Raw genomic sequence first — 24389 nt, 5'->3', positions numbered from 1 at the left:
CACTCAAAGCAAACCAGGCTGAAACACACATCAAAATTAATCTGCTGAAAACACACACACACAAAAAAAAAATAATCTCAAAAGAAGCTGCAGCAAAGTGACCCATTTTGTAAGGGGTATAACAATTAAAATACTTCAGATTCTAGAGGATACTACAGATTCCACATCAGAAACCATAAAGGCGGTGAAGCATAATAAACTGCTAAGCAAAAGAAACATCAACTCTAAATCCTATATCCAGTGGAAATGTCCCTCATAAATGAAGGAACAATAAGGATATTCTCAGATGAAAAAGAATTCGGTGTGACACATCCACTTTAAGAGAAACTGTTAACAGAAGTTGAGGCTGAGGGAAAATGCTCCTTGAGGAAAACTTGGAAATTTAGGAATGAAGGAAAACGAGAAATGATGAATATGTGCATTGTCAAATGCAGACCTGAGCAATGCAGGACGGGAAGCCCAAAGACAAGGTGGAGCCCCAAACTTTTTTTCTTTTTAAAGTTATCGAAACTCTGTATAAAGACTGATTTTCTAGCAAGTTCTGTTTTATGTAGTATTTTGAAGGAGAGTTGGACCATTCCTGAATCTATACAGACTATTTGAATGCTTACTATAGCCTAAAATTTAAACCAGTCCCCATAAATAAATTTATTAAATAAGCTGGTTTTTTTTAAAGAGAGAGAGAGAGAGAATTTTTAATATTTATTTTTTAGTTTTCGGCAGACACAACATCTTTGTTGGTATGTGGTGCTGAGGATCGAACCCGGGCCGCACGCATGCCAGGCGAGCGCGCTACCGCTTGAGCCACATCCCCAGCCCAAATAAGCTCTTTTAATAGAAAAAAAAATATTGAAAACAAAAATTGCTTCACCGTTGAGAAAGATGTCCATGCACTCACGTGTAATTTATATAGCAACTCTAACATAAAGGGGTGACGAGGATAAAGAGATAAGTACTATTTCAAGTCTTCTCTATTTTACTTGAAGTTATTAAATATTATCACTAAGAAGACTGTGAAAACATATATGTGTATATATAATAATAGATATAGGAATCTTCAAAACCACCTGGGGAAAAAGTACAGAGAGATTCAACAAAAGAGCTAACAGATAAAGTAATACAATTTAAAAAAATATTCAAAATATGGCAGAAAGGGAAAAAAATCAGAAACAAATGAAAATAACAGAACCATAGGTCTAAATCCAGCTATACCAGTAATCACATTAAATGTAAATAGTCTAAATATGTCATTTTAAAAACAAAGACTGTCAGACTGGATTTGGAAGAAACAAAATTGTATGCTATCTACAAGAAACCCACTTTAAATATCAGTTATCAGGAAGCTGAGGCAAGAGGATCCAAGTATGAGGACAACCTAGACAACTAAGGGAGACCCTGTCTCAAGGTAAATAATAAAGAGGACTGGGGATACAGTTCAGTGACAGTGTTTGCCTATCATGTGTGTGTGTCCCTGGGTTCAATCTCTGATTCTGGGAGCGGGCAGTAAAAGCAAAATAAATAAATAAATAAATAAATAAATAAATAAATAAATAAATAAAATAAACAATACAAACAATACAAAAGTTGTTTTGTCTATATTAAGATTCAGTTAATTAGATTCATATCAAGGAATAAGGGATAGTACATAATGATACAAAGATCAATTAGGGGGCTGGGGTTGTGGCTCAGCGGTAGAGTGCTTGCCTAGCACGTGTGAACCCTGGTTTTGATTCTCAGCACCACATATAAATAAAAATAAAAGTCCATTGACAACTAAAAAATATATTTTTTAAAAAAAGATCAATTCATCAAAAACACATACAACCATCAATGTGTGTCTACCTAACAACTGAGCTCCAAATACATGAAGCAAGAATTGATAGAACTGAATGGGAAATAAGAACATTTGTTCACAGTCAATGTTCACAATCACACTTGGAGACATCAACATTCCTCTCAGTAATCCACCAAAGTAGAAGACAGAATACCGGGAAGTGCTATTTAAATTCATCCATTGAAAACAGAATATACATTTTTTGAAGGCACAGGAAATATTCACCCAGACTGGGGCCACACAACACACTTTAAGAAATTTAAGACAACTGAATTCGTACAAAAATGTTCTTAGAATAAGGAAATAGAAATCCCTAGGAGAAAGATGTATGAATAATCCCCCAATTCTTGGAAACAGGTTTCCTCCCTTTTCCCTCACAAACATAACTCTGAAGCACCTGGTCTTCAGTGGCTCCCGGGTTCCCAGCAGGACTGAATTTCAGGTGTCCACAGAAGTAACAGACTTGATAATTCAGCCTTTATTTCCTGCTTTCCTTGACTTTCCTTCCTTCCCCACTCTCACATGAATATGGGATCATTTTCCAAATAAATTCCTTTCTTATTTTTTTTTCTACTTCTGGGAGAACCCAAGCTAAGTCACCTTCATATATAGTTATGTGTCATTATTCAGGGAACCCTGCGCACCCATGGCGTGTACACAGTCAGCCCTGAACATCCATGGGTTGTACGTCTGCAAACTCAACCAAGTGAGATCAAAAAAACTCTAAGATAAATAAATAAATAGCCATATGACAAGAAAAAACAATACAAATAAAAAACATACAGTATCACTATTTACATAGCATAGATATTAACTTAGGTATCATAAGCAAGCTAGAGATGATTTAAAGTACAAAGGAGGATGTTCTTGGGTTATATGAAAACACTATGTCATTTTATATAAGGGGCTTGAGCACCCATGGTATTAGTGAGGGGTCTTGGAACCTATTCCCCATGGATGTCAAGGGACAAACTGTACTGAACCAATAATCCTAGTGGGAATACAGGGTTAGATTCCTTTGAGTCTTCGGTTACAACATTTTAATCCACCAATCAATATGTGATCTTGCGTTATCATAATAGTGATACTATATGTTTTCTATTTCAAGTCAACTTAATTAAGATATGCTATTGATTTGTCAACAATGAACTCACCAACAGCACTATAAATCATGTCTAAGGCACATCACAGCCTTCTCATGGTAGGAACACTAGATACACAGAACTTTGGCTTTGTGCTTGGGGACCCTACCTTTTTTTTTTTTTTCTAGTACTGGAGATCAAATGAAGGAAGCTCTATCACTAAGCTACATCTGCAACATTTTTTATTTATTTTTTATTTATTTTGAGACAGGGTCTCACTAAATGTCTAGGCTGGCCTTGAACTTGAGATGCTCCTGCCTCAGCCTCCTAAGTAGATGGGATTACAAATGTGCACCACCATGCCCAGATTGATGACCACCTTACATATCAAAATCACTGACAGAAAGCACATAAATTTGGAAAAAAAAGTGGCACTAAATAGTCCACAATTTGTTTAGAGCTTGTTAGACATTTGTTTAGAGCTTAGCAGCTGAAACAAGAAATCAATATATTACCTTGTAGGACCTTAGCTGTGAACATGTACTTGCACTAAGTCAAATTTTCCACCATTCTGGACATGTTTGTGAATGACCATGAAAACCCTGTATTGATTTTGAGATTATAAATATATTTTAGCAAGTAGGCAAGTTTGTAAATAAAGAATTTGGGAATAATGAGGAATGAATGTGTCTTCTTAATAAATTTTAGTCTTGAGCTGGCAACATTTGAATAGAATTTTCTTCTTTCAAGTACACCAGGGAGGAGGCTATATCACCTTTGCTTAGTCAACCAGGATGTCACCTGCTCCCACCAACCACGGATGCCATTCTTTATCATCTTTCTCAGTCCCTGAATGAATGAAAAATCGGATAACACTGGAATTAATACATATCTTATGATTCTCTTTGTGGCCCTCCTTGGCTGATTTTATTTTAGCTGACCTATGCGTTTGAACAAACTATAAATTAAACTTTGGTGTAAACAGGAAAAAGTGGAATGACTAGAAAAAATAGCCATTTCTTTTCCAGAAATATCTATCAGTTCCAATCTTTCTCAGAGGGGAACACCTGAGGAATATTTCCTTCTTAGAGAAAAGTAATTGAAAAGTAATCTTTGAGTACCAGGTTGGGTTAATGATTTTGCAATACTCAAAAAGAGCCTTAGGTGAATGAACAAATTATACAGGTATAAGCGAATCAGGCAGAAGTGATAAAAAATGAGCCAAATGTTTACATCTGAAATATCTTTCTTTTCTGAATTATAATAATTGGAAACAAGAAAGAACACTCATAAGTAAAATTCTAGCTTATTATTATTTAAATCTCTGACATAAACATATACATTTGTGTGGGAAGATGATATCAAAATTATTTAGAAAAAAATACTATTTTGTAAAGAAAGCATAACAGCAATGTCATCAAACTAAACCAGGAAATAATTATGATGCAGAACAAAGAATAGGTACTGATAATATTTAATGACTCATAGAAGAAGCTATAATAGATTCTCCCCTCCTGCAGTTTATAGCATTAGACATCACTTTTCTTGGCACCCCACTTTTCCTTATTCAATTCAACACAGGAACCTGTCAAATTCTTTGCTTCCAGCTACTACTCACTGAAAAAGAAAAACTTCAAAATACCAGAACACTCATGTCAACATTTTCTGACAGCTTAATAGAAACATAGCACTTGGCCCAGAAGCTATCATCACATGTGGAGACATAAGCTAGGCAGAAACTTTCAAGGTCAAGTGTGTTGTCAAGAGACAAGAAATGGAGCTTAACATAGGGTAGAAGTCCTCCCAGGGTGTGCCCTGGGGTGAGGAGTGAGACAAATTGCTAATCAGAAATAAAATAGTGACACAGGTGCTTGGAGAAAGACAAGCCTGGCAAGACTGTAGGATCTCAGAGGGAAAAAATGCAGCCAGAGGGCGGTTCAGAGACTTCCTGGATCAGCTAGGGTACACAGTGAGAAAATACGGCAACGTGGAGACTCAGAAACTGAGCTACCCAGATTCATCTGAAATAGAAAGTGCACACATGGGGTTGAAGAGAGATGACTAGGCAGGTAGGCAAGGGTCTAATCTTGGGGGTCTTATATGCCAAGCTAAGAAGTTTATCTTTGTTCAAAAGGCAAAGGGGACCCATGATGACATTTTCAGTCATGGGGGGAGATCAGAGAATCATGAGTGTGTGTCTTAGTCCATTTTATGTTGCTATAATAAAATATCACAAACTGAGTAAATTATAGACAATAGAAGGTAGGATCCAACAAACTATACATTCCCTTCTCCAAGATCTTCACAAAAGCCAGGAGAACCTAACATAGAATGGAGATTAGAGTTTTGAATGAGGTCTTGACTGAGCTACTGTAGTTTTTATATATATATATATCTTTATTTTATTTTTATGTGTTGCTAAAGATATATATATAGATATAGATATATAGATATAGATACAGATATCTTTATTTTATTTTTATGTGTTGCTAAGGATTGAACCCAGTGCCTCATGCTAGGTGAGCACTCTGCCACTGAGCCACAACCTCAGCCCCATAGTTCTTATTCATATATTTAGAAGCATTATATACTCTGAGAATGTACTGGGAGCCTATGGTTGTACTGAACACTGTGTAGCCAGGTATGCAAGTTGTATCTTCAGTGGCTCTCCACTGCTCTCAACGCAGAATCCAAAATCCTTGGCATGGAGCACTACCCAACTCAAAATGGCTCCTTTACACTGAGAACTGCTCCCTACCAACCCCAGCCATGGCAGCATGTTAATATGGCTTAGCATGGGCTCCAGGTAAGAGTTTGGTAGACCAAAGGTGGTTCCAATGTGACCCTCTGCCAGGAATATTTGTCACCTCAACCATCTCCCGTCCCTCAAATACTGAGATAAAATGAAGCTTTAGTAAAGGACAGTGGGCATAGGTGCAAATGATGTGTCAAGAAAAAACTGCTCCACAGGTTATGGTTTTATTGATCTGTGGCTATTAATCAGGTTTATATCTAATTTTGCAATCTATTCTAATGTCCTTTTTTACATTGAATATATAAACAGATCTTTCAAATTTTTCTTTACCATCTTATAAATCTTTGATGAACTCTATTTTTTAAGTTATAGTTTGGCAAAAAGCTAACTTCCTACATACCACATTTCTATATGAAAGCATGGTAAAAATAGGCCTGAGAAGAGTTCGTTAAGACAGTGCAAAGTTTTAACTCCAAAATGCTTATCAGCAAGAGACTTTTACAATGTTTCCACAAGAGATGCAGCTCTCCCAGTATCTGCAATTTCTGAGAGCATTTTCCTGACCTACCAGGGTCACTTCAGACTGGTGTAAGTCAGGATCTTTGAGAGACTCAGCTCAAACAACCAACCTCCACTTTATCGAATCCGAAAGAAAGTTTAGAATAAGCCCAGATTGTTCTACCTGGCTTCCAATCTTGTCCCCACTTACACTATTACTCACATCTGCCTGATGAAACTATAGGGCCATAGACCTGGAATCATAAGTTAAAGATAGGACTCTGCTCACTTGCAACCCTCAGGTCTTTGGGAAAGTCCTCAACTAGTTAATTCTTCTGGATCTCAGTATCCACATCAGCACAACAAAGCGATATCATTTTACTTGCAGGATTGTTGAAAAAAAAAATCGCAATCAGCTGGTAGTTCACATGTGTCAGCTACAAAAATCTTAAAAACAAACAATCAAACACCAGTCTTACTTGGATCCCATAGCTTGAGCACCAGATTTAAAGGGCATTCGTGATTTTTTTTTTTTAATTTTTCCCTAAAGAAAATACTTTGTAAGAGATTCGGCAGAACTCAAAAATAGGCACAGATTTGACATGAAAATGTTGATTTAAAATATTTCAGAGGCCACTCCTGATCCTCAGGCAATATTCCAGGTCTGTAAATCTCTCCTGCTTGGGGGTGAATAACGAGGTTATTTTTAACCCCTCAACTGCGACCCCCACTTCCTATATCTAAGGCTGGGGCTGCCCATCAGAGCTCATGGCTGGACCACAGGGGGAAGTGGCCCCTCCTTGCCAGTCTCCGCAGGACACTCGGACTGAACCCTAGCAGGGCGCCCGGTGCCCTGGCGGTCGCAGCGTTCGCAGGGTCGGGTGTTCGGTAGACAACGTCCTCTTCTCCTGAGCGCTAGGGCGCCCGGGGACAGCGCGTGCTGCACCCATTCACGCCTCCCCGGCCCGAGCACCGTCGCCCAGTGCCCAGGGGCGCCTCTGTCACGCGCCGGGGACCCTCGAGCTGCACAGGTCAGCCAGTCCTACCCGTGCGCCCCGCGGTCCCTCCTTTCCTGGCAGCTTTCCCGCGCCTCGGCCCCGCCCCAAGCCCGGGCCACGCCCCCAGCCTCGGCCCCGCCCACGTCGCCTGCTACATCCTGACTCCGCCCCTGTCCCGTCCCGTCCCGTTCCGTCCTCGCCGCGGCTCGCGATAGTACCATGGCAGGGAGGCTGACCCGTTGCTGGAGTCCGAGGTAAGGTTGACGCCTCGGGCGCCCGGTCCAAAGTCCGCCCGCCGGACACCGCTGCCCTTGCGGGGTTGCCTCCCGCCAGTCTCGCGGGAGCCGCGCTGTTATCTGGTCTGGGCGGCTGCAGGGTTTTGCCTTCGTGGTTTTCCAGCGAGAGGGTGACCTTCACAGCGTGCCTTCCTCCTCCGCTGGGCCCAGGAGAGTCCGGATGCATCCTCTGGTTCCCGGTGGGAGAGCCGCCCCCGCTGCCCGGGTACTTACCCGGGTACCCGGCCTGCCAGCTCACCCTGGCAACTTGTAGGGTGCACAGTGTCTTTTGATAAACTGAGTAGAGCGATTAAACACGGGTTTGCTTGTTTGCTGAGCGCTGTAGAAAAGCCCTTGTCACCAAAGTGGGCTGGAAACTGCTTCTTTTGGAGAACACACGAGTTATAATGTTAAGTCAAACAAGTAATGTTACATGTCCTGACTGTAAACCACCCAAAAAGAATCTGTGTACGAAACAAAACCTGGAACTTGGTGATTGCTTTGAAGTGGTGGAATTATGAGCGATTTTATTATCTTAAATGGTCGTAATTTTGCAATATGTTTTTAAGACCCAGGCTTCATTTTAAAATAGCTAAGTTGACACCACATTTGATGGGAAGTTGCATATTTAAGCCCATTGAAGACATTTTAAATTGTTTTTTATTTTCTACTTGAAATTTTCCCCGTGCCAAATTCAGGTAAATTGAGCCCCCCACCACCACTTTTTTGTGGGGGGTGGGGGGAATTATTGTAAGCGGATTTTACAGAATTCCTGATATCCCAGGATTTAAACCTTGAGGTCATTGTACCATTTGCAAGTAACATAAATGCAAAGAAGGTGATGATGATTGCTAGGTTTGGGCTTTATTTGTATCCATTGTTTTAATTATTTTTAATGCCCTTAACTTTATTATTCAGGGTCATCATTGTGAACGTCCAATTTTTTGCTTATGGCCTCAGTACTGTGCTTTGAAGTTCACCATCTCACTTGGGTGCTTAAAAACTTAACCCCCTGCCTTGCTTGCTGTTTCTGCTCTGCGCCTGTCTGTCTTGTATCCTGTGAGGATGGAGTACACTTGCTGAGCCTGCTTCACTGACTACTTTCCTGCACAGGTAGATTCCTTCCTACCTTCCTGAGAAGAGGTGTGTGGAATGCCAACTGTTCATCTGTCCTTTTGGACATTTCTTGTGTCTTCCTCCTTCCACTGTGTGTATGTTGGGACAAGTGTTTTGTCGCCTAGAATTGACCTGATAATAGTTACATATGACTAATCAGTGAGTGCAGAGGCTGTTTCAGGACCTTAGGACTCACCACTAAGTTCTGTGCATCCTAATCCCTTGTTCTGCTGGCTTCTGTCTTGAGTGCATTTCATTTATTTCTTGCCTGTAACAAAATTTACATGGACAAACTTTCCTGCTGGTGGTTTTGAATTGCATACAAATGCCTCGCTGAATTGCAGATTTTTTTTCCATTATTTTAAAATTATGGGCTGGGGATGTGGCTCAGTGGTCAAGTGCCCCTGAGTACAATACCCAGCATCGCCACCCCCCTCAAAAAAAAAAAAAACTCTGTGATCTTAAAATTACCACGATTAGCTTCTATGTTGGTTTCTCTTCCTGGGACAAGTATAGAGAAAATATTTACACAGCATTTTGGCATGTGTATGTGGTGATGTGGTGAGAACAGTAAGATATAAGGCTGCAGAAGTATGACTGGAAATAAATAGAATCAGGCTATTTGTAGTCTTCTGCAGGTCCTTCGCTTCCCAGTAGTTCAGCTGCACATGAGCAGAACAGCAATGAGAGCCAGTGAGAAGGACTTTGAAAATGCAAGGAATCAATTGAAACTCTTGACGAAGGATCCAGGAAATGAAGTGAAGCTAAAACTCTATGCCCTGTATAAGCAGGTAAATGCCTAAAGTCTGACATTTAGAGACATTTTGAGCAAATGACTCCTTAAATACATTTGCTGTAGGTCTACTAAAATGCAATTGAATATTTTGAGTGTATGGATGCCTTTTGTCTGAAGAGTATAGAAGGGCTGTTTGTGTGTGTGTGTGTGTGTGTGTGTGTGTGTTTTGGGACTTGAAATACTAGTAGGGCATAATGTAACACCTCAGGGTCACTCCAAAGCATAAGAGATTTTAAAAATATAACATTCAAATGTGTAGACCTTATTTGACTCCTGATTAGAATAAATCAACTGAAAAGTTATTTTGAGACAGCTGGGGAGATTTGAATATGGACCGAGTTTTAGAAACTATATAGGATTTATTGTTAATGATGTCATGGTTATCTAAGAAAATGTAACTGTTTTTTAAGAAATGTATACTCAATGTGGAGGGGTGAGGTAGCCTGATGTTTGGGATTCATTAAAAATAGCCAAAAAGAAAGAAAATAGATGAAGAAAAATTTGAAAATTGTTCAATTTGAGCAGTGGAGTATTAGGGACTCATTTTAATATTATACTTTGGTTTGTGTTTGAAATTTTGTATAGCAAATTGAAAAAACCAAAGCTTTGAAGGTATAATGCCAAAGACTTCCCTGGCACGTCTGCCACTCTGGTCTCCTATGTTTTTTCTGTTAGATGATTGGCATGAACTTTGCCACACAAGGTTTTGCCCCCTCCGATTTGGGGAGATAATCTCTAAACCCTTGAAGTATGTATTCTTGATTGGCATGCCTTTGTGTGCCTGGACAGTCTCGCATTGTGGTAGGGCCTCACCAGGTATAAACAATACAGGGTGGAGGCTTCAGTTTCTCTGATAAGGCTTGCATGATACAGACCTGGTAAAAACTCTGGACATAAAAGCTGAAATGAGCTTCTCTGGTTGGCAAGACTCTGTGAATATTGTCACACATAGATTCTGAGTTACACTGTCCTGACTCCCTGGGGAGAGGACAACAGAATTGCCACATTTGCTTCTGCTATGAACTCTGTCCTGTGTGCTTTTTCCCTTGACTGATTTTAATCTGTATCCTTTTCTGTAAAAAACTGTAACCATGAGTATAACAGCTTGCAGTGGGTTCTGTGACTGTTTCTAGTGAATTATTGAACCTGAGGGTAGTCTTGGGAATACCCGCCCCTCATACCTCAAAAACTGGTGTCAGAAGTGAGAGTGGTCAGCCAGTAAGGTCAAACCCTTATCTTATGGATTCTGTTCCGTCCAACTTTTCAGATGGCTCACTTGCAGGATGACTCAGTCATCATCCTTTACTCCCTTTCCTCTTTTACTGTATTACAAAATTTAGAAATTTTTACATGGAGTTTTAAATTGCCATGCTAAGAAGTAGCTGAACAGAATGTTTTATTTATCTCAAGACACCCACTCCACCTAACCTCAAGTAAATAAACTATAGTTGCTCTTTGCTTTTCACTGACATGTCCTTCAGTGAAGTTTCCTGAGAGCTAGTGGTTCTGACAGCCCACACCCCTCCCTCCACCAGCTACAATTCTGTTGTCCAGTTACCAGAAATCTGCCACCCAAGCAGTGTGGTTTTTGCTCCTATAGATGGGCTTTCAGAATATACTGTGGGTTTCCAAATGTTTGTTGGCTAGTTCTTTTGAAAATGGTTGGTTTGAATGTTTTTGTGAAATATATGATCATCAGTGTAAAAATAAGGAACTATTAGAATTTTTCAGATAGCACTTTCCCAGAGCCTTTCTCTTGCATTATTTCCATATGCAGGTAGTTATAACTTATTTTAGGGACTAATCCAATGGCACCTTTTCTCTCTCCAATCTTTTTTTGTGTGTGTTTTCAGCAACAATGTTAAAAAAAAAGGGGGGGTGAGAGGAGAGTTCAGGTGATTCTATATAAAATATATATTTTATATTTATATGGGGGGAGACATTCATGCTATCTGTGGATTTTATGGATCTTAAATATTTAGGGCTCCAATTTTCATGGACATTTGGCCGTTAATCACCCCTCTCCTCTTCATAGGCCACTGAAGGACCTTGTAACACACCCAAACCAAGCATGTTGGACTTCATCAATAAAGCCAAATGGGATGCATGGAATGCCCTTGGCAGCCTGCCCAAGGTGAATTTACTTGTTATACTCTGTGAGGGTTTTGTTTTGTTTTTGTTTTTGTTTTTTGAGACAGGGTCTCACAAATTGCTTAGGACCTCGATAAGTTGCTGAGGCTGGCCTTGAACTTATGATCCTCCTGCCTCAGCCTCCCAAGCCACTGAGATTACAGACATGTGCCACTACACCCAGTTGCCTTGTATTTTCTTTGCCAGACATCTAATGAAGCTTGGTGCTTCTCACCAAGCCATTATCAACAGAGCCTTTGAACTCTTTTATTTATTGCAGCCTGCTAATCGTTAGCATATTATGTTTCTCAAAGTGCTTATTCATTGACTGTCAGCTGAACCTCTTTGTCATCTACTCCTCAGGAAACTGCTAGGCAGAACTATGTGGATTTGGTGTCCAGTTTGAGTCCTTCGTCTGAGTCTTCTAGCCAAGTGAAGCCTGCAGCAGCCAACGAGAAACAACCAGGATCTGAAAACATCATAGTGACCTCTCAAGATGGCATCACAAAGATCATGTTTAACCGGCCCACCAAAAAAAACGCCATCACCACTTCGGTAATGTTCCCCGCCTTGCGAGTGTGTCCTGTTTTTCTTCTCCTCTTCTTTTCTTTGTTCCACTCAAAAAAAAAAAGAAAGAAAGAAAGAAAAAGAAACTTTTGAGCTTCAACATTATTTCTATTTTAAAAATGTCTCTGGTTTGGTTTGTTCAAGATCATTAATAGTGGCCACTGTTTTCTTCGGGTTGGCCATGTTTTGTTTAGGATTTGTGAGTTTTGAGTCGGAGCAATGTATCCAAAGGGCACTGAGATTTTCCTATGAATAGAAGCACAAATCAGTTAAGTTAATATAAATGAAATATGTGTTGATACAAGAGAATATGCAGAGAGGCACTCTAAGATTAGTGTAAACTGCCCCTCAAAAGTGTCTGACTGTCAGTTGGACTTTTCTGCTCTTACGGAGTTTTATTTTATATGAATAGAGGAGAAAAGGACAAAGGACTTTGTCTTCAGTAAACCATAACCCCACTGTGCTCTACCAGGACAACTTTGAATTTGTCCCTGAACTAGAAAGATAACAAAATAAGGACTTCAGCCCTTTCCCACATGAAATAAATTACTGGGAATTTATCCAGTGCTCAGTGGGATTATAACGATTGCAGTGTGGAACAGAGAACATACTGATCTGAAATATTCTTAAGTAAGCATTTCATGATGGTCATATAGTTGATAAGGCATTTAATTTTCAAAATTGTATTTCCGTTTACCCTAACTCGTTTCTATGTAACCCTGACACTAATAGCTAGTCTTCCCAGGTGCCTAATAAGAGTTAGTACTTTCTGCACAGAGCTGTATTTTTTAAAAGAAGCCTATTACTGTTATTTAACAATAAAATAGACAAGAAGACACTTAAGTTCACATAGCTAATCAGCAAGAAAATCTATATATACTTATTCTAAATCTGGCTTATGCCACTGACCTTTCCATGCTGTGTCATTACTATAGTAAAGGAATTATTTTCTGTTCCCTCCCTCAGTGGAAATGACTACATCTTTGTTCATGCATTATGTAAAGTCTATACCTTAACTTTTTCAGTGTTATTATATCCATAAATATCAGCCCTCTTCATCATTCTTTCCCACATGGAAATGTCATCTACGATAGAGACTGCACCTACTTTATTTTTGTTAATATTTTTTAGTTGTTGATGTACCTTTATTTTTTTTATTTTATTTGCATATGGTGCTGAGGATCAAACCCAGTGCCTCACAAATGCTAGGCAAGTGCTCTGCCACTGAGCCACAACCCCAGCTCGATGTACCTATTTTAAATGCATTAATAGCAATAGCAACATGTCCAAGATTTTTAGATGTGTTGCTGATTTAAAATTTAGAGAGCATTGTCCTTGAATACTATTACAGTGTCTTGGAAATCTTAGCCTGTGGCATTCTTTACCACTTCCCAGACTGTCCAGGACACCTATTCTTTCTTGAGGTCACAGCAAGATATTGCTTTGTGGAAAGTTTTCTCTGACCATCTCCTACGTCAGCCATCCTCAACAAACCTCAGCACCTCCCATGAGCTTCACGCTGCTTCATGCTTTAGACCTGTGGCTCCATTTGAGCATAGTAATCTCCTGTATTAATTCTAAAAGCATAAGGTCTGCATCCTTTTTGCTCACTTTAAAAACAAAGTGGTTTTAGCTCCTCTGCATCTACCAAAGTGTCTGGTATATTATATGCATCAAATAATTAAAAAACAAATGAAAATCCTTTTAGGTATCGTGGTCCACTTTTTTTGGAGTGGGGGAGCAGGTACCAAGGATTGAATTCAGGGCACTCAATCACTAAGCCACATCCCCAGCCCTTTTTTATATTTTTTAATTCAAGAGGGTCTCACTGAGTTGCTTAGCACCTCGCTGTTGCTGAGGCTGGCTTTGAACTCATGATCCTCCTGCCTCAGCCTCCCGAGCCACTGGGATTACAGTAGTGCGGCACCATGCCCCGCATATTGGTCCATTTTTTGGCTATTAAAATATAATCAATATAAAGGTTTGGTGAGAGCAGACTTGTACATTGACAGAGTGAGTCCATTGACTGAGAGTTCTTATTTTCAGTGTTCTTTTCCTCGTCTTCCCCTTCACATAGATGTATAAAGAAATTATTCATGCACTTAAAGCTGCAAGCACGGATAACTCAGCCATAACTGTTTTTACAGGTAAGACATTTTCTTAATTAAATTTCTATTTTGGAGAGTCTTCCACTAAATAGGAAATTAAGTGAAAAAGTGTGAAGATGTTTTCCAGTATTGCAATGTTTTAATTTATAAATATATAACCATATAATAGACATGGGCTACCCACTCCTTAATAATTCAAGGATAAGCATGTATCCCAACATGGCTTGAACAAGAACCATCATGATGGCCTGATTCACAGTAGCCAAAGCAAAAGCTGTCTTAAACCAGCTGGATAAATAAATTGTTGACTATTCATGCAATGGAATGCTACTCGGCAATAGAAAGTAACACATAACTGCACAAGAACATGGATCAGTCTTTAAAGCATATTTCAACAAAATAAGCCAATTACAAGAGTACATATTGTATCATTCACTTTATATAAAGGTTTGCAATAGACAAAGGTTCTAGTCTAAAGTGGTTGATGTCCTAAAGTGACTGCCTTGAGGCAGGTGGGATAATGTAACTACAGAAAAACCCCTGGGAACATTTCGGAATGATGGTATACCCCAAGTAATACCAAAATCTGCAGATGCTTAAGTTCCTTATATAAAATGGCACATTATATGCATAGAACGTATACACATCTGCCTGTAAACTTTAAATTATCACTAGATTATTTATAGTGCCTAATAAAATGTCAGTGCTGACATAATTGTCATACTATATTAAGGAAAAAGAGTTGGTACGTGTTCAGTACCTAGGCATAAATTTTCGGTTGGTGAATCCACAGATGTGAAACCCACAGATATGGAGGGCTGACTGAGGAACAAAATATTATATACTAGTTTGGTTCTGTTGCAAGGTTTGAGGCATCTGTGGAACATTGGAGGATAAGGAGTGGGGATCACTGTGTCTTGTTTTGGATGGTGATCATGCAGGTAAATACAGTGATCAGAACTCATTAAACCGAACATTTAAGAACTGATCATTTTATTGTATGTAGATTATACTAATACTAGGGTGGTAATGTACACTTGTAATCCCAGTAACTTGGGAAGCTGAGGCAGGAGGATCACAAGTTCAAGGCCAGACTTAGCAACTTAAACCCTGTCTCAAAATAAGAAATTAAAAGGGCTGGGCATGTGACTCAGTGGTGAAGCCCCTGGATTCAATCCCCTGTACAAAAAAAAATACACACTCAGGCACACACACATCTTCAATATATCTTAAAATAAAGACAGGACTTCTTAGTAGGATTTAGAAAGCCCAACAGTCTTGTCCTACTCATCTTCATTTTTTGTCGTCTTCCCCTGGCTATTTCTACATCAGCCATGGTTATTTTTTCCAGCCCATCGTACGCATGGGGTACACCCCTGTGTAGACCCTCAGCACATTAGTTCCCTCTGTGTGAATTTATTTCCTATTCTCTCCCTCTCTAGCCTTGCCACTCCTCCAGATCTCAATTCAATTTTCCCTTTTCTTAGGAAAGTCCCTCCATTAACTCCCTGACTAGACCAAACTCATGATCCTTATTCATATCACCAGACACTTCTCTTTTGTCTCTTAGTTACCTTCTGTACATTTGTGGGGGAGTGGTTTTGGTTTTGCCATTATTGGGAATTGAACCCAGGGGCCCTTTACCACTGAGCTACAACCCTAGTCCTTGTCATTTTTTATTTCAAGATAGGATCTCACTGACTTGACCAAACTGACCTCAAACTTGAGATCCTCCTACCTCAGCCTCCCAAGCTGCTGGGATTACAGGCCTGCACCTCTGTGCCTAATTTATTATTGTGTTTTAAAACCAATGTCCAGCTAATTTGCTGGTCTATAAATTAGGACAAGAACCATAGCTGGTTCACCAGTGTATTTTCAGTGACTGGCACCTAGAGCCTGGCACATGGTAGATTCTTGGGTATTACAGAGCGAATGCATACATAAATGAATGGTGGTTGGTTTTCTTGTTTACAGGAAATGGTGATTATTACAGTAGTGGGAATGATCTGACTAACTTCACAGATGTTCCCCCCAATTCAATAGAGGAGACAGCTAAAAATGCTAGCATTTTACTGAGGTAAGAGTGACATTTGTCTGATCATGGGGTTTATTTATATTTATATCTTTATTTATTTTTATGTGATGCTGAGGATTGAACCCAGTGCCTCACAAGGCACACATTCAACCACTGAGCTACAGCCCAGCCTCCTGGGGTTCATTTTTATATATCAAAGTGGTATTTACTTGAGCAAAAGTGAAATGCCTACTTCTCTGCTGATGCAGTTAACTGTGACTTTGAACAAGCTTATTTCTCCAAGTCTCTGATAGTAGGTGGACATTCATTCTATCGTTCTATCACCTTGACTTCTGTCCCCTGTCCATCCGGCCACTCTACATGAGATTGACTAGAAGGCAGGAGGTGAACTAGAATTGGAAATAAAATTCTCTCGTATTGAGGCAGGGGAACTTAGCACATTCTCCTCAGGTCAGGGCAGTGGATGATTTCCATGAGCGCTGGTGACAGGAGACTGAAGTAGTCTTGAAAGACACAGAAGACCCCTGTGAGAGCTTTGCTCTTCCTGTCCTCTCTGTCCCACTGAGTCTGAATCCCACCATGCCGGATAGCACAGCGTGTGCTCAGTCACCTGTCGTAATCTCTTGAGCTCACTGCCCGTGGTACAGGATCTGAACGAGGTTTGGCCTGTAGGATTCACTGCTGAGCTTCCATCAGGAGCCATACAGGGGGGGTGTCCTTAGTGATTCTGGGGGGAAGACCAGGAAGTGGCCAGGCAGGGAGCACTGCTGGCTGGTGTGTATATTTTATTTTGAGCCAGGGTCTCAAATTTATTCTCAGATTCAAACTTCCTTGCCCGCTTGGAACATTTAATGCTTTTCTGTTTCCTTTTTCATAGGGAGTTTGTAGATGCTTTTATAGATTTTCCTAAGCCTCTGGTTGCAGTGATAAATGGCCCAGCTGTGGGAATCGTGGTCACCCTTCTGGGGCTATTTGATGTCGTGTATGCATCCGACAAAGTAAGTCAGCTCCCAGAAACATGGGAGGCCAGGCCACTGGAATGAAGTGAGATCCTCTGGATCGTTTTATCGTTGTTGGTAGTAGCTGGTTACACGTGGCTGTAGTAGGATGGACTGTATTTAGATCAATCTCCAAAAAATTAGCTCAATTGGATAGATTTTATTTTTCCTTCATTATTAACTTGAATTTTGCTAAACACCAGTATTATGGTTGACAGTGTCCAGTGCTGATGGTTCTGTATTCTGATCAAATGATAAAGTAGTTATTCAACATTCCATTTTCATATTACTCTGAAAGATTAAGGATACACTTAAAAGCTGGTTTTCAAAAAGAAAATGGCATCATTTCAGGTTGTGCATGTTGACTTTGATCCCTAAATGAATCCTAGTATTTAGAATTTTAGAATAAGAATGATGATTATTGTATGTGCTCATTATTGTTGTTATTACATACTCTATACTTTGGTTTTCTTATAAGAGAACTGAATCTCTGAGAAGTTCCTTCCCCAGAACAAAGTATAGCCAGGGCTGGGGTTTTGGCTCAGGGGTAGAGCACTTGCCTTGCATGTGTGAGGCTTTGGGTTAGATACTCAGCACCACATAAAAATAAACAAACAATATAAAGATATTGTGTCCTTTTGCAACTGAAAAAAATTTTTTTAAAAAAGTATAGCCATATGTTCACCATTGAATTAAATATTTTAGTTTTTGTACTTACCAGAGTTTGTTTCTATCATCGTGGAAAATAAGATTTTGAAAATTATAGAAAAGTACAAAGAAAAATGTTAAGTTAAAAATCACTCCATGCAGCTGCGTGTGATGGCACAAGTCTGTAATCCCAGCAACTCGGGCAGCTGAGGCAGCAGGATCAAAGTTTGAAGTCAGCCTCAACAGCTTGGCAAGGCTCTAAACAACGTAGTGAGACCCTGGCTCAAAATAAAATATAAAAATGGACTGGGAATATGGCTCGATGGTTAAGTGCCCCTGGGTTCAATCCCTGGTACCAAAAAAAAAAAAAAAGAGAGAGAGAGAGAGAGAGAGAGTGTGTGTGTGTGTGTGTGTGTGTGTACTTTTCTAAATTTTTCAAAATTCCACAGGGACAGAAAATGGGAAAGTATAGGTCAAAGAATACAGAGTAGGAAATATGTAGGATCAAAAGACCCCGTGTACGTGAGGACCATAGTTAATAATAGCATATTGTAATCAAGATCTTTGCTAAATGAGTAAATTATACGTGCTGTTATGTATGTGTCAGGGTGGGATAAAGGTGAGGGTGATAGATTGTTAATTTGCTCACAATAGCAACTATTTCACTACATATGTATTTTATTATAGCATGTCATATGCACCTTGCATATACACAGTCTTTTTTAAGTAGTCTTTAATTTTACCTTTCAGAGCTAAACAGTGCTAGTGTTTGGTTTATATAACTACTCTAATGTAACCAGTCCCTGACTGCTGGAGCCACATCCATTTCCAGACTTCATCATTGTAAGAAAGACACAATAACATTTATCGCAGAACTTCGACCCTAGGATATTTACTGTAGAACTAATAATGACTCTAGAGTTGTCAGATTCTTCAAATGACTTTGTTTATGTGCTGGTAAAATTTTCTCATCTGCCACCTTGTGAGAGACATCTGATTTTTCACTACTGAAGGAATTCCTTAGGATTTATCATCATTGGCTTCATGAATAAATACCACATTAAATCATGGGCCCATATTTAACCCACATAGTCAAACAGTGATTAGTTCACTCTAGCCATTTTTCCTTATGAGCTGTGGTGAATAATGCTTGGAAGCTTTTCTGTTAGCAAATGAGTTAATGCACAGGGAGAAGTTATGTCATAATAGTAAGGATCTGAGTGCTCACTGTGTACTAGGCACTCTGTTAGTGCACATCACACACGCACACGTTCACATATTCCACCAACAGCCCGTGAAATAGTTACTTTCATACCCATTTTACAGATGGGAAACTGGCACAGAAAGGGGAAGGGACTATCCCAAAGGCACCAAGCGGTCTGATGCCAGAGTTTACACCCTAACTACGTCTGCTGCTTTATCATATAAACATTCTAATTTCTGCTGATCATCAGTTTGTTTGTATGTGTCTGTGGCCCCTTAGGTCTGGTTGGTATTTTCATTCAGTTTTCAGGTGATATTTTTAGGCTGTGTCATCTCACTGTTTTTTCTTTTTTGTACCAGAGATTGAACCCAGGGGCACTTAACCACTGAGCCACATCCCCAGCCTTTTTTAACATTTTATTTAGAGACAGGGTCTTGCTGAGTTGCTTGGGGCCTCTCTAAAAGTTGCTTAGGCTGGCCTCAGACTGGTGATCCTCCTGCCTCAGCCTCCCAAATCACTAGGATTATAGGCCTGTACCTGTACCCAGCCTCACTTATTCTTGGAATAATATTTCTTTATGAGGGGAGAAAAAGATGAATGATATTAATGAATGATATGTTCTTTTATATTTTTCTTTATATGTTGCATACATTATACATTTGTATCTTCTGAGAAATATGCATTAAAAAAGACCATGTTTGACTATAGGAAGTAAAATCTAGATATTCTTTTATATCTTATCAGTTATAAATTAATTCTCCTTCATAAAGATTTATTGGTCATCAAGAACATAGAAAAATACTTAATATTTTAAAATAGTAAATCTAGAAAAATATTAAAAATGTTTATATTCCAAATAAGCAATATCAAGATTGATTTAGTATCTAACACCAGTCAGGGGTGGGGGTTGAATTAAAAACTCTTAAGTCACCAAGACAAATGAAAGATTGGGAAAATTGAAACAATTTTTCAACCCACATAACAGGCTAATCTCTCTTAATATTTTAAGATATCTATATAGATTACCAACCTAATATAAAAATGGGCAGTAGAGAGGAATAAATCCTTCACAGAAAAGAAAGTAAATGACTTTTGAAACTATATGAGAAACACCCATTATGAAAATGGAGAGAGAGGGCTGGGGTTGTGGCTCAGTGGTAGAGTGTTCACCTAGCACGCATGAGGCCTTGGGTTCAAGCCTCAGCACCACATTAAAATAAAGGTATTGTGTTGTGTCCAACTACAACTAAAAAATAAATTAAAAAAAAAAAGAAAATGGAGAGATAATCCACACCAGAATATTATTATTTGCATGAGATTTACAGTAAGACTCATAACCTGAATATAAAAGACAACTTACAAATCAATAAAAAGAAGGTTAAGAGTCTAACTTTAAAAACACCAAGAAAAATACGTAAGCAGTTCTTCACCAAAGATGTGAACATGACTAATAAGACATGAAAAGATGCTCAACATCAATGATCATTAGCGACATGTAAACTAGGACAAGGTGAGACTGCTCCACACCCATAAATATGGTTAAAATTAAAAGGACTTTTGATAATAAAGTATAGTGAGGAGGTGGAGCAAATGGGGCTGGTAGTAGTGTCCAGACTCTGCTATTCTCTTAAGTTCAGCGTAACCCAGCAATTACACTGGTGGGTCTTCACCAACAAGTACTGAAAACATGTTTACCCAGAGCTACCTTTTCACAACAACCTTATTTTGTTAGAATTATCTGAAAAATATTTAATTTTTCTTCAGCTTCATTGAGGAGTAATTGACAAATAGAAATTGTGTATATCAAAACAAATTGATATTTTTCTGAACAGTTTTGTGCACAAAGTACTGGAAACAATACCAGTGGCATTTCCAATGGCAAATGGGTAAGCAAGTTATACAAATTATCCATACAGTGGCTTTCTATTCAACAGTAACAAGAAGCAGGCTAATATGCAACAGTGTGGTGATTCCCAGAAGCTTTAGACCAGGGGACAGAAGTGAGACTCAAAGGCTTTGGAACATAGGATTCCATTTATGTAGCATGCTAGAAAAGCCAGACTACAGGGACAGAGAGCCAATTAGTGATTGCACAGGGATGGCAAGAAGGAAGGGATTGACCACCAAAGGCCATGATAAAAATATACTATGTCATTGAATAAAGACTTGAAAAGAGTGGATTTCACACTGCATAATCCTAATCTACATTTTTTTTTGTTAAGCATTTTGAAATTATGATTAAGTGGTGATTTTTTAAAAATGGTTTTCTTTTCTTCCCCCCCCAAATAGGCAACATTTCACACTCCGTTTAGTGAACTTGGCCAAAGCCCAGAGGGATGTGCCTCTTACACTTTTCCGAAGATAATGGGCCCCGCCAAGGTAACTTCTGGGAAGCTTAAAAGTAATGTTTAATGTTTCATTCCTCTTCCAAATATAACCCCATACTCTCTCTTCTTTCCCTTACTGATACGTACAAAAGAGATAGAAACTATTTGACCTCCAACTCTAAGGGTTTTACAAGTGGAGGAACCAAGCTTTAGGAAGTGTCTGGTCTTAAAGAAAATTGGAAATTTTCTGCAACTTCCCAAACTGGGTCACTCCTTTCAGCCAGTTGCCTGATGCTATCTCGATTGCAAGCAGCACAAGATCTGATTCTCCACAGCTGTGGCATAGTGGGAGGACAAGGACTGTGCCCAGCCCCCTAGGTCTGCTCAGCTGAGGGCCACTTAGTTACTAAATGGATGAGCCACATCCACTGAACATGGTTCACCAGCATCTTCACTTTCAGAGTCATATGAAATACTAGGAAACGTGGGGCTTCGTGGAGGTTTCCAAAGTGACTCCCAATAGCAACAGCCTTTCCGTCAGCCTGTTTTGAAAGATATTAAGAGACTCCCAAGCCACTCCCAAGTGGCTGCTCAGGTCTTTCCCTGTGGTTATGGAAACCTAGTTACCCATGCTTGGTACATGACTCCAGGGATTGTGACACAGCTGGAGAGCGTGGCATAGGGAAAGGCTTAGCCAACATGCTTCCTGATCTCAGAGGCCGGGGGTGAGATTGTGCCTATTCATTGGCTGCTAGGTTTTTGATGAAAATATTTCTTCTTTTAATCTCATTTTGCTGTCATATACCCCAAATCATTATACAGGTTTGGAAAGTGGAGCAGAACCAACTTGAAGGCTTAGAGCACTTGGAATAGTGTTTGCTTTTCTGGAAGACAAATTGCAAACAGAGAAAGGACATCCACTTAATCATCTCATGGGCTTTTTATTTTTTTTTTAAGAAATGCAATTTGAGTCATCTTTACTTTCTTTAAGTCAAGTAGAATAATTTGAGTGCCTACATAGGTAAAGAAAACTGTCAAAGCTAAACCAGGTTTATCAGAGCTAAACCACAAGGTAATGGAATTTTGAAAATGTCTAGCATTTGACCCAATAACTGTGAGTTGTTGTTATTTAACCCTTTTTTGTAATCATTATAGTTTATAAAGCATTAGCTCAGCTGCCGTGGTTCAGGTCCTTTCTGCCTTTGCCCGTTCTTACCTCTTCAAACCTGGGTGGACAGAAATGGTTGCCCATCTAGCCCTTACAGAGATGGAAGCCTGCAGTGGTCTCCACACACAGTTTGAAAACTGTTGCCCCATTGAGGTCATTAGCTTCTCCCTCATTGAGAATATAAGCAACTTTAAAAGACCATGAACAAATCTTTGCCTTCTGAAAGCAGTCAGTTCTGCAGTTAACTTAAATTTTGTTTTTATTAAGGTAGTATCTTAACTTTGCTTTTTATTTCAGGCAGCTGAGATGCTTATTTTTGGGAAGAAGTTAACAGCAGGAGAGGCATGTGCTCGAGGCCTCGTTACAGAAGTTTTTCCTGAAAGCACTTTCCAGAAAGAAGTTTGGACCAGGCTGAAAGCATATGCAAAGCTCCCCACAAATGTAAGTCTTCACCTTTTACTTATAGAAACCTTGAAAATAATTTCCCCAGGGGAAAAATGTGTAAACCTTAAGGGAATAAATCTTAAAGAAAAGACATTATCTTTAGTTGATTTTAAGCACATCTAAATTTGAGGTTAAAAATGATTACTGTTAGTGCTGGAGCTGTAGCTCAGTGGCAGAGGTCTTGCCTAGCATGTATGAGGCACTGGTTTCCATCCTTGCCACCACATAAAAATAAACAAATAAAATAAAGGCATGATGTCCATCTATAACTACAAAAAAAATCTTTAAAAAAATAACTAATGATGTTGGAAATACTGATTTTTATAAAACTTATGAAATAGATATTTCGTTCCTATGGTACAGGGCCAAGGGGCAATTCTTTGTGGAGATAACTTTAGATTATAAGCAGTAGTTTCTGAGTTTTTTTACTTTGGAATTCAGATGAAAAACCAGAGAGGTTTCACAATAAGGAGATTGTTACTTTTTTTTATATGGGGTAGTTAAATGACTGACTGCTCTTTTATTCTTGCTATTCAAAATGTGATCCTGGAATCAGAAGTTTTAGCATTCATCTGGAACTTTTTGAAAACATAATCATAGACCTGCCCCAGAATTACAAAGGTGATTCATATGCACATAAAAGGTTGAGAAGCACTGTCTTATTATTACACATGTGTCTTACAGGATTGGTTAAGTGAACATGGGAGAAATAAGAACCAGAATTACTGAATATCCCACTGCTGTTAGAAGAACTCTTAACCTTCCTGTTGGTTTTGTTTTATCAGTCCTTGAGGATTTCAAAGGAGTTGATCAGAAGTAATGAGAAAGAAAAGCTACATGCCGTTAATGCTGAAGAAAGCACTGTCCTCCAGGGAAGATGGCTGTCAGAGGAATGCATGAATGCTCTCATGAACTTTGTATCCAGAAAATCAAAACTGTGACAGCCACTTAGAGAAGAGTTAAGACCATCAAAGGAAGGTTATGCGGTTAGTGCTGATTTTAACTAAATAAACTTCACTGGGCCTTTTTCCAGTGCTGTATGTCAATTATGATGAGAATATTTTACTTACAGCCCTAATGAATAAAAACTTATGAAACAAGCTTTAAGAATTCACGTAGGTTATTGGAACTAGAAAGTCTTACATCTTTTGACATGAATCGATGCTGCCAGGAACAGTGGAACATTGTGCCTGGGATCCTGCTTTGGAAAGCGTTCACGGCTTTACACGCTGAAGTTACATTCTTGAACACCACTACAGCACTTTGACGTCCACACGTGGTGACTGACTGAATCGGGCCGAACATTGACATCCTTTGAATTACTGACTTGAGATCCTCGGTGGGTTGCATGTCCTTTTTCAACCATCTAGCAAGGGAGCAAATGCAAGGAGCAAGTTACTAGAAAA

General features: G+C 39.2%; 2 protein-coding genes across 6 annotated transcripts in view; one reads left to right on the top strand and one right to left on the bottom strand.

Moving 5' to 3' along the window:
* The first annotated feature begins 7313 nt into the window (after window positions 1-7313).
* Window positions 7314-24084, top strand: Eci2 (enoyl-CoA delta isomerase 2). Of its 5 annotated transcripts, none has more exons than XM_026407113.2 (10): window positions 7314-7421; window positions 9187-9349; window positions 11390-11488; window positions 11848-12039; window positions 14129-14198; window positions 16134-16236; window positions 17072-17192; window positions 21334-21423; window positions 22837-22980; window positions 23769-24084. In XM_026407113.2, exons 1-10 carry the CDS (start codon window positions 7387-7389, stop codon window positions 23922-23924), a joined length of 1173 nt encoding a protein of 390 aa, XP_026262898.2. In that variant the 5' UTR covers window positions 7314-7386; the 3' UTR covers window positions 23925-24084. The 5 variants fall into 5 exon arrangements, with proteins under 5 accessions (XP_026262898.2, XP_026262899.1, XP_026262901.1 ...); XM_026407114.2 differs by having other exon boundaries at window positions 7333-7421; window positions 9176-9349; XM_026407116.2 differs by having other exon boundaries at window positions 7337-7421; window positions 9197-9349.
* LOC113195538 (testis expressed protein 56) overlaps window positions 24069-24389 on the bottom strand; it is a 30931-nt gene continuing 30610 nt past the window's right edge. Inside the window, exon 3 of the mRNA XM_026407111.2 lies at window positions 24069-24349. Within this exon, the coding sequence (XP_026262896.2) occupies window positions 24073-24349 (277 nt within the window). The 3' untranslated portion in view covers window positions 24069-24072. The remainder of the gene's footprint in view (window positions 24350-24389) is intronic.

Source organism: Urocitellus parryii, chromosome 8, assembly GCF_045843805.1.
Source record: "Urocitellus parryii isolate mUroPar1 chromosome 8, mUroPar1.hap1, whole genome shotgun sequence".
Lineage (NCBI taxonomy): Eukaryota > Metazoa > Chordata > Mammalia > Rodentia > Sciuridae > Urocitellus > Urocitellus parryii.
This window is presented reverse-complemented; position numbering and strand designations above follow the sequence as displayed.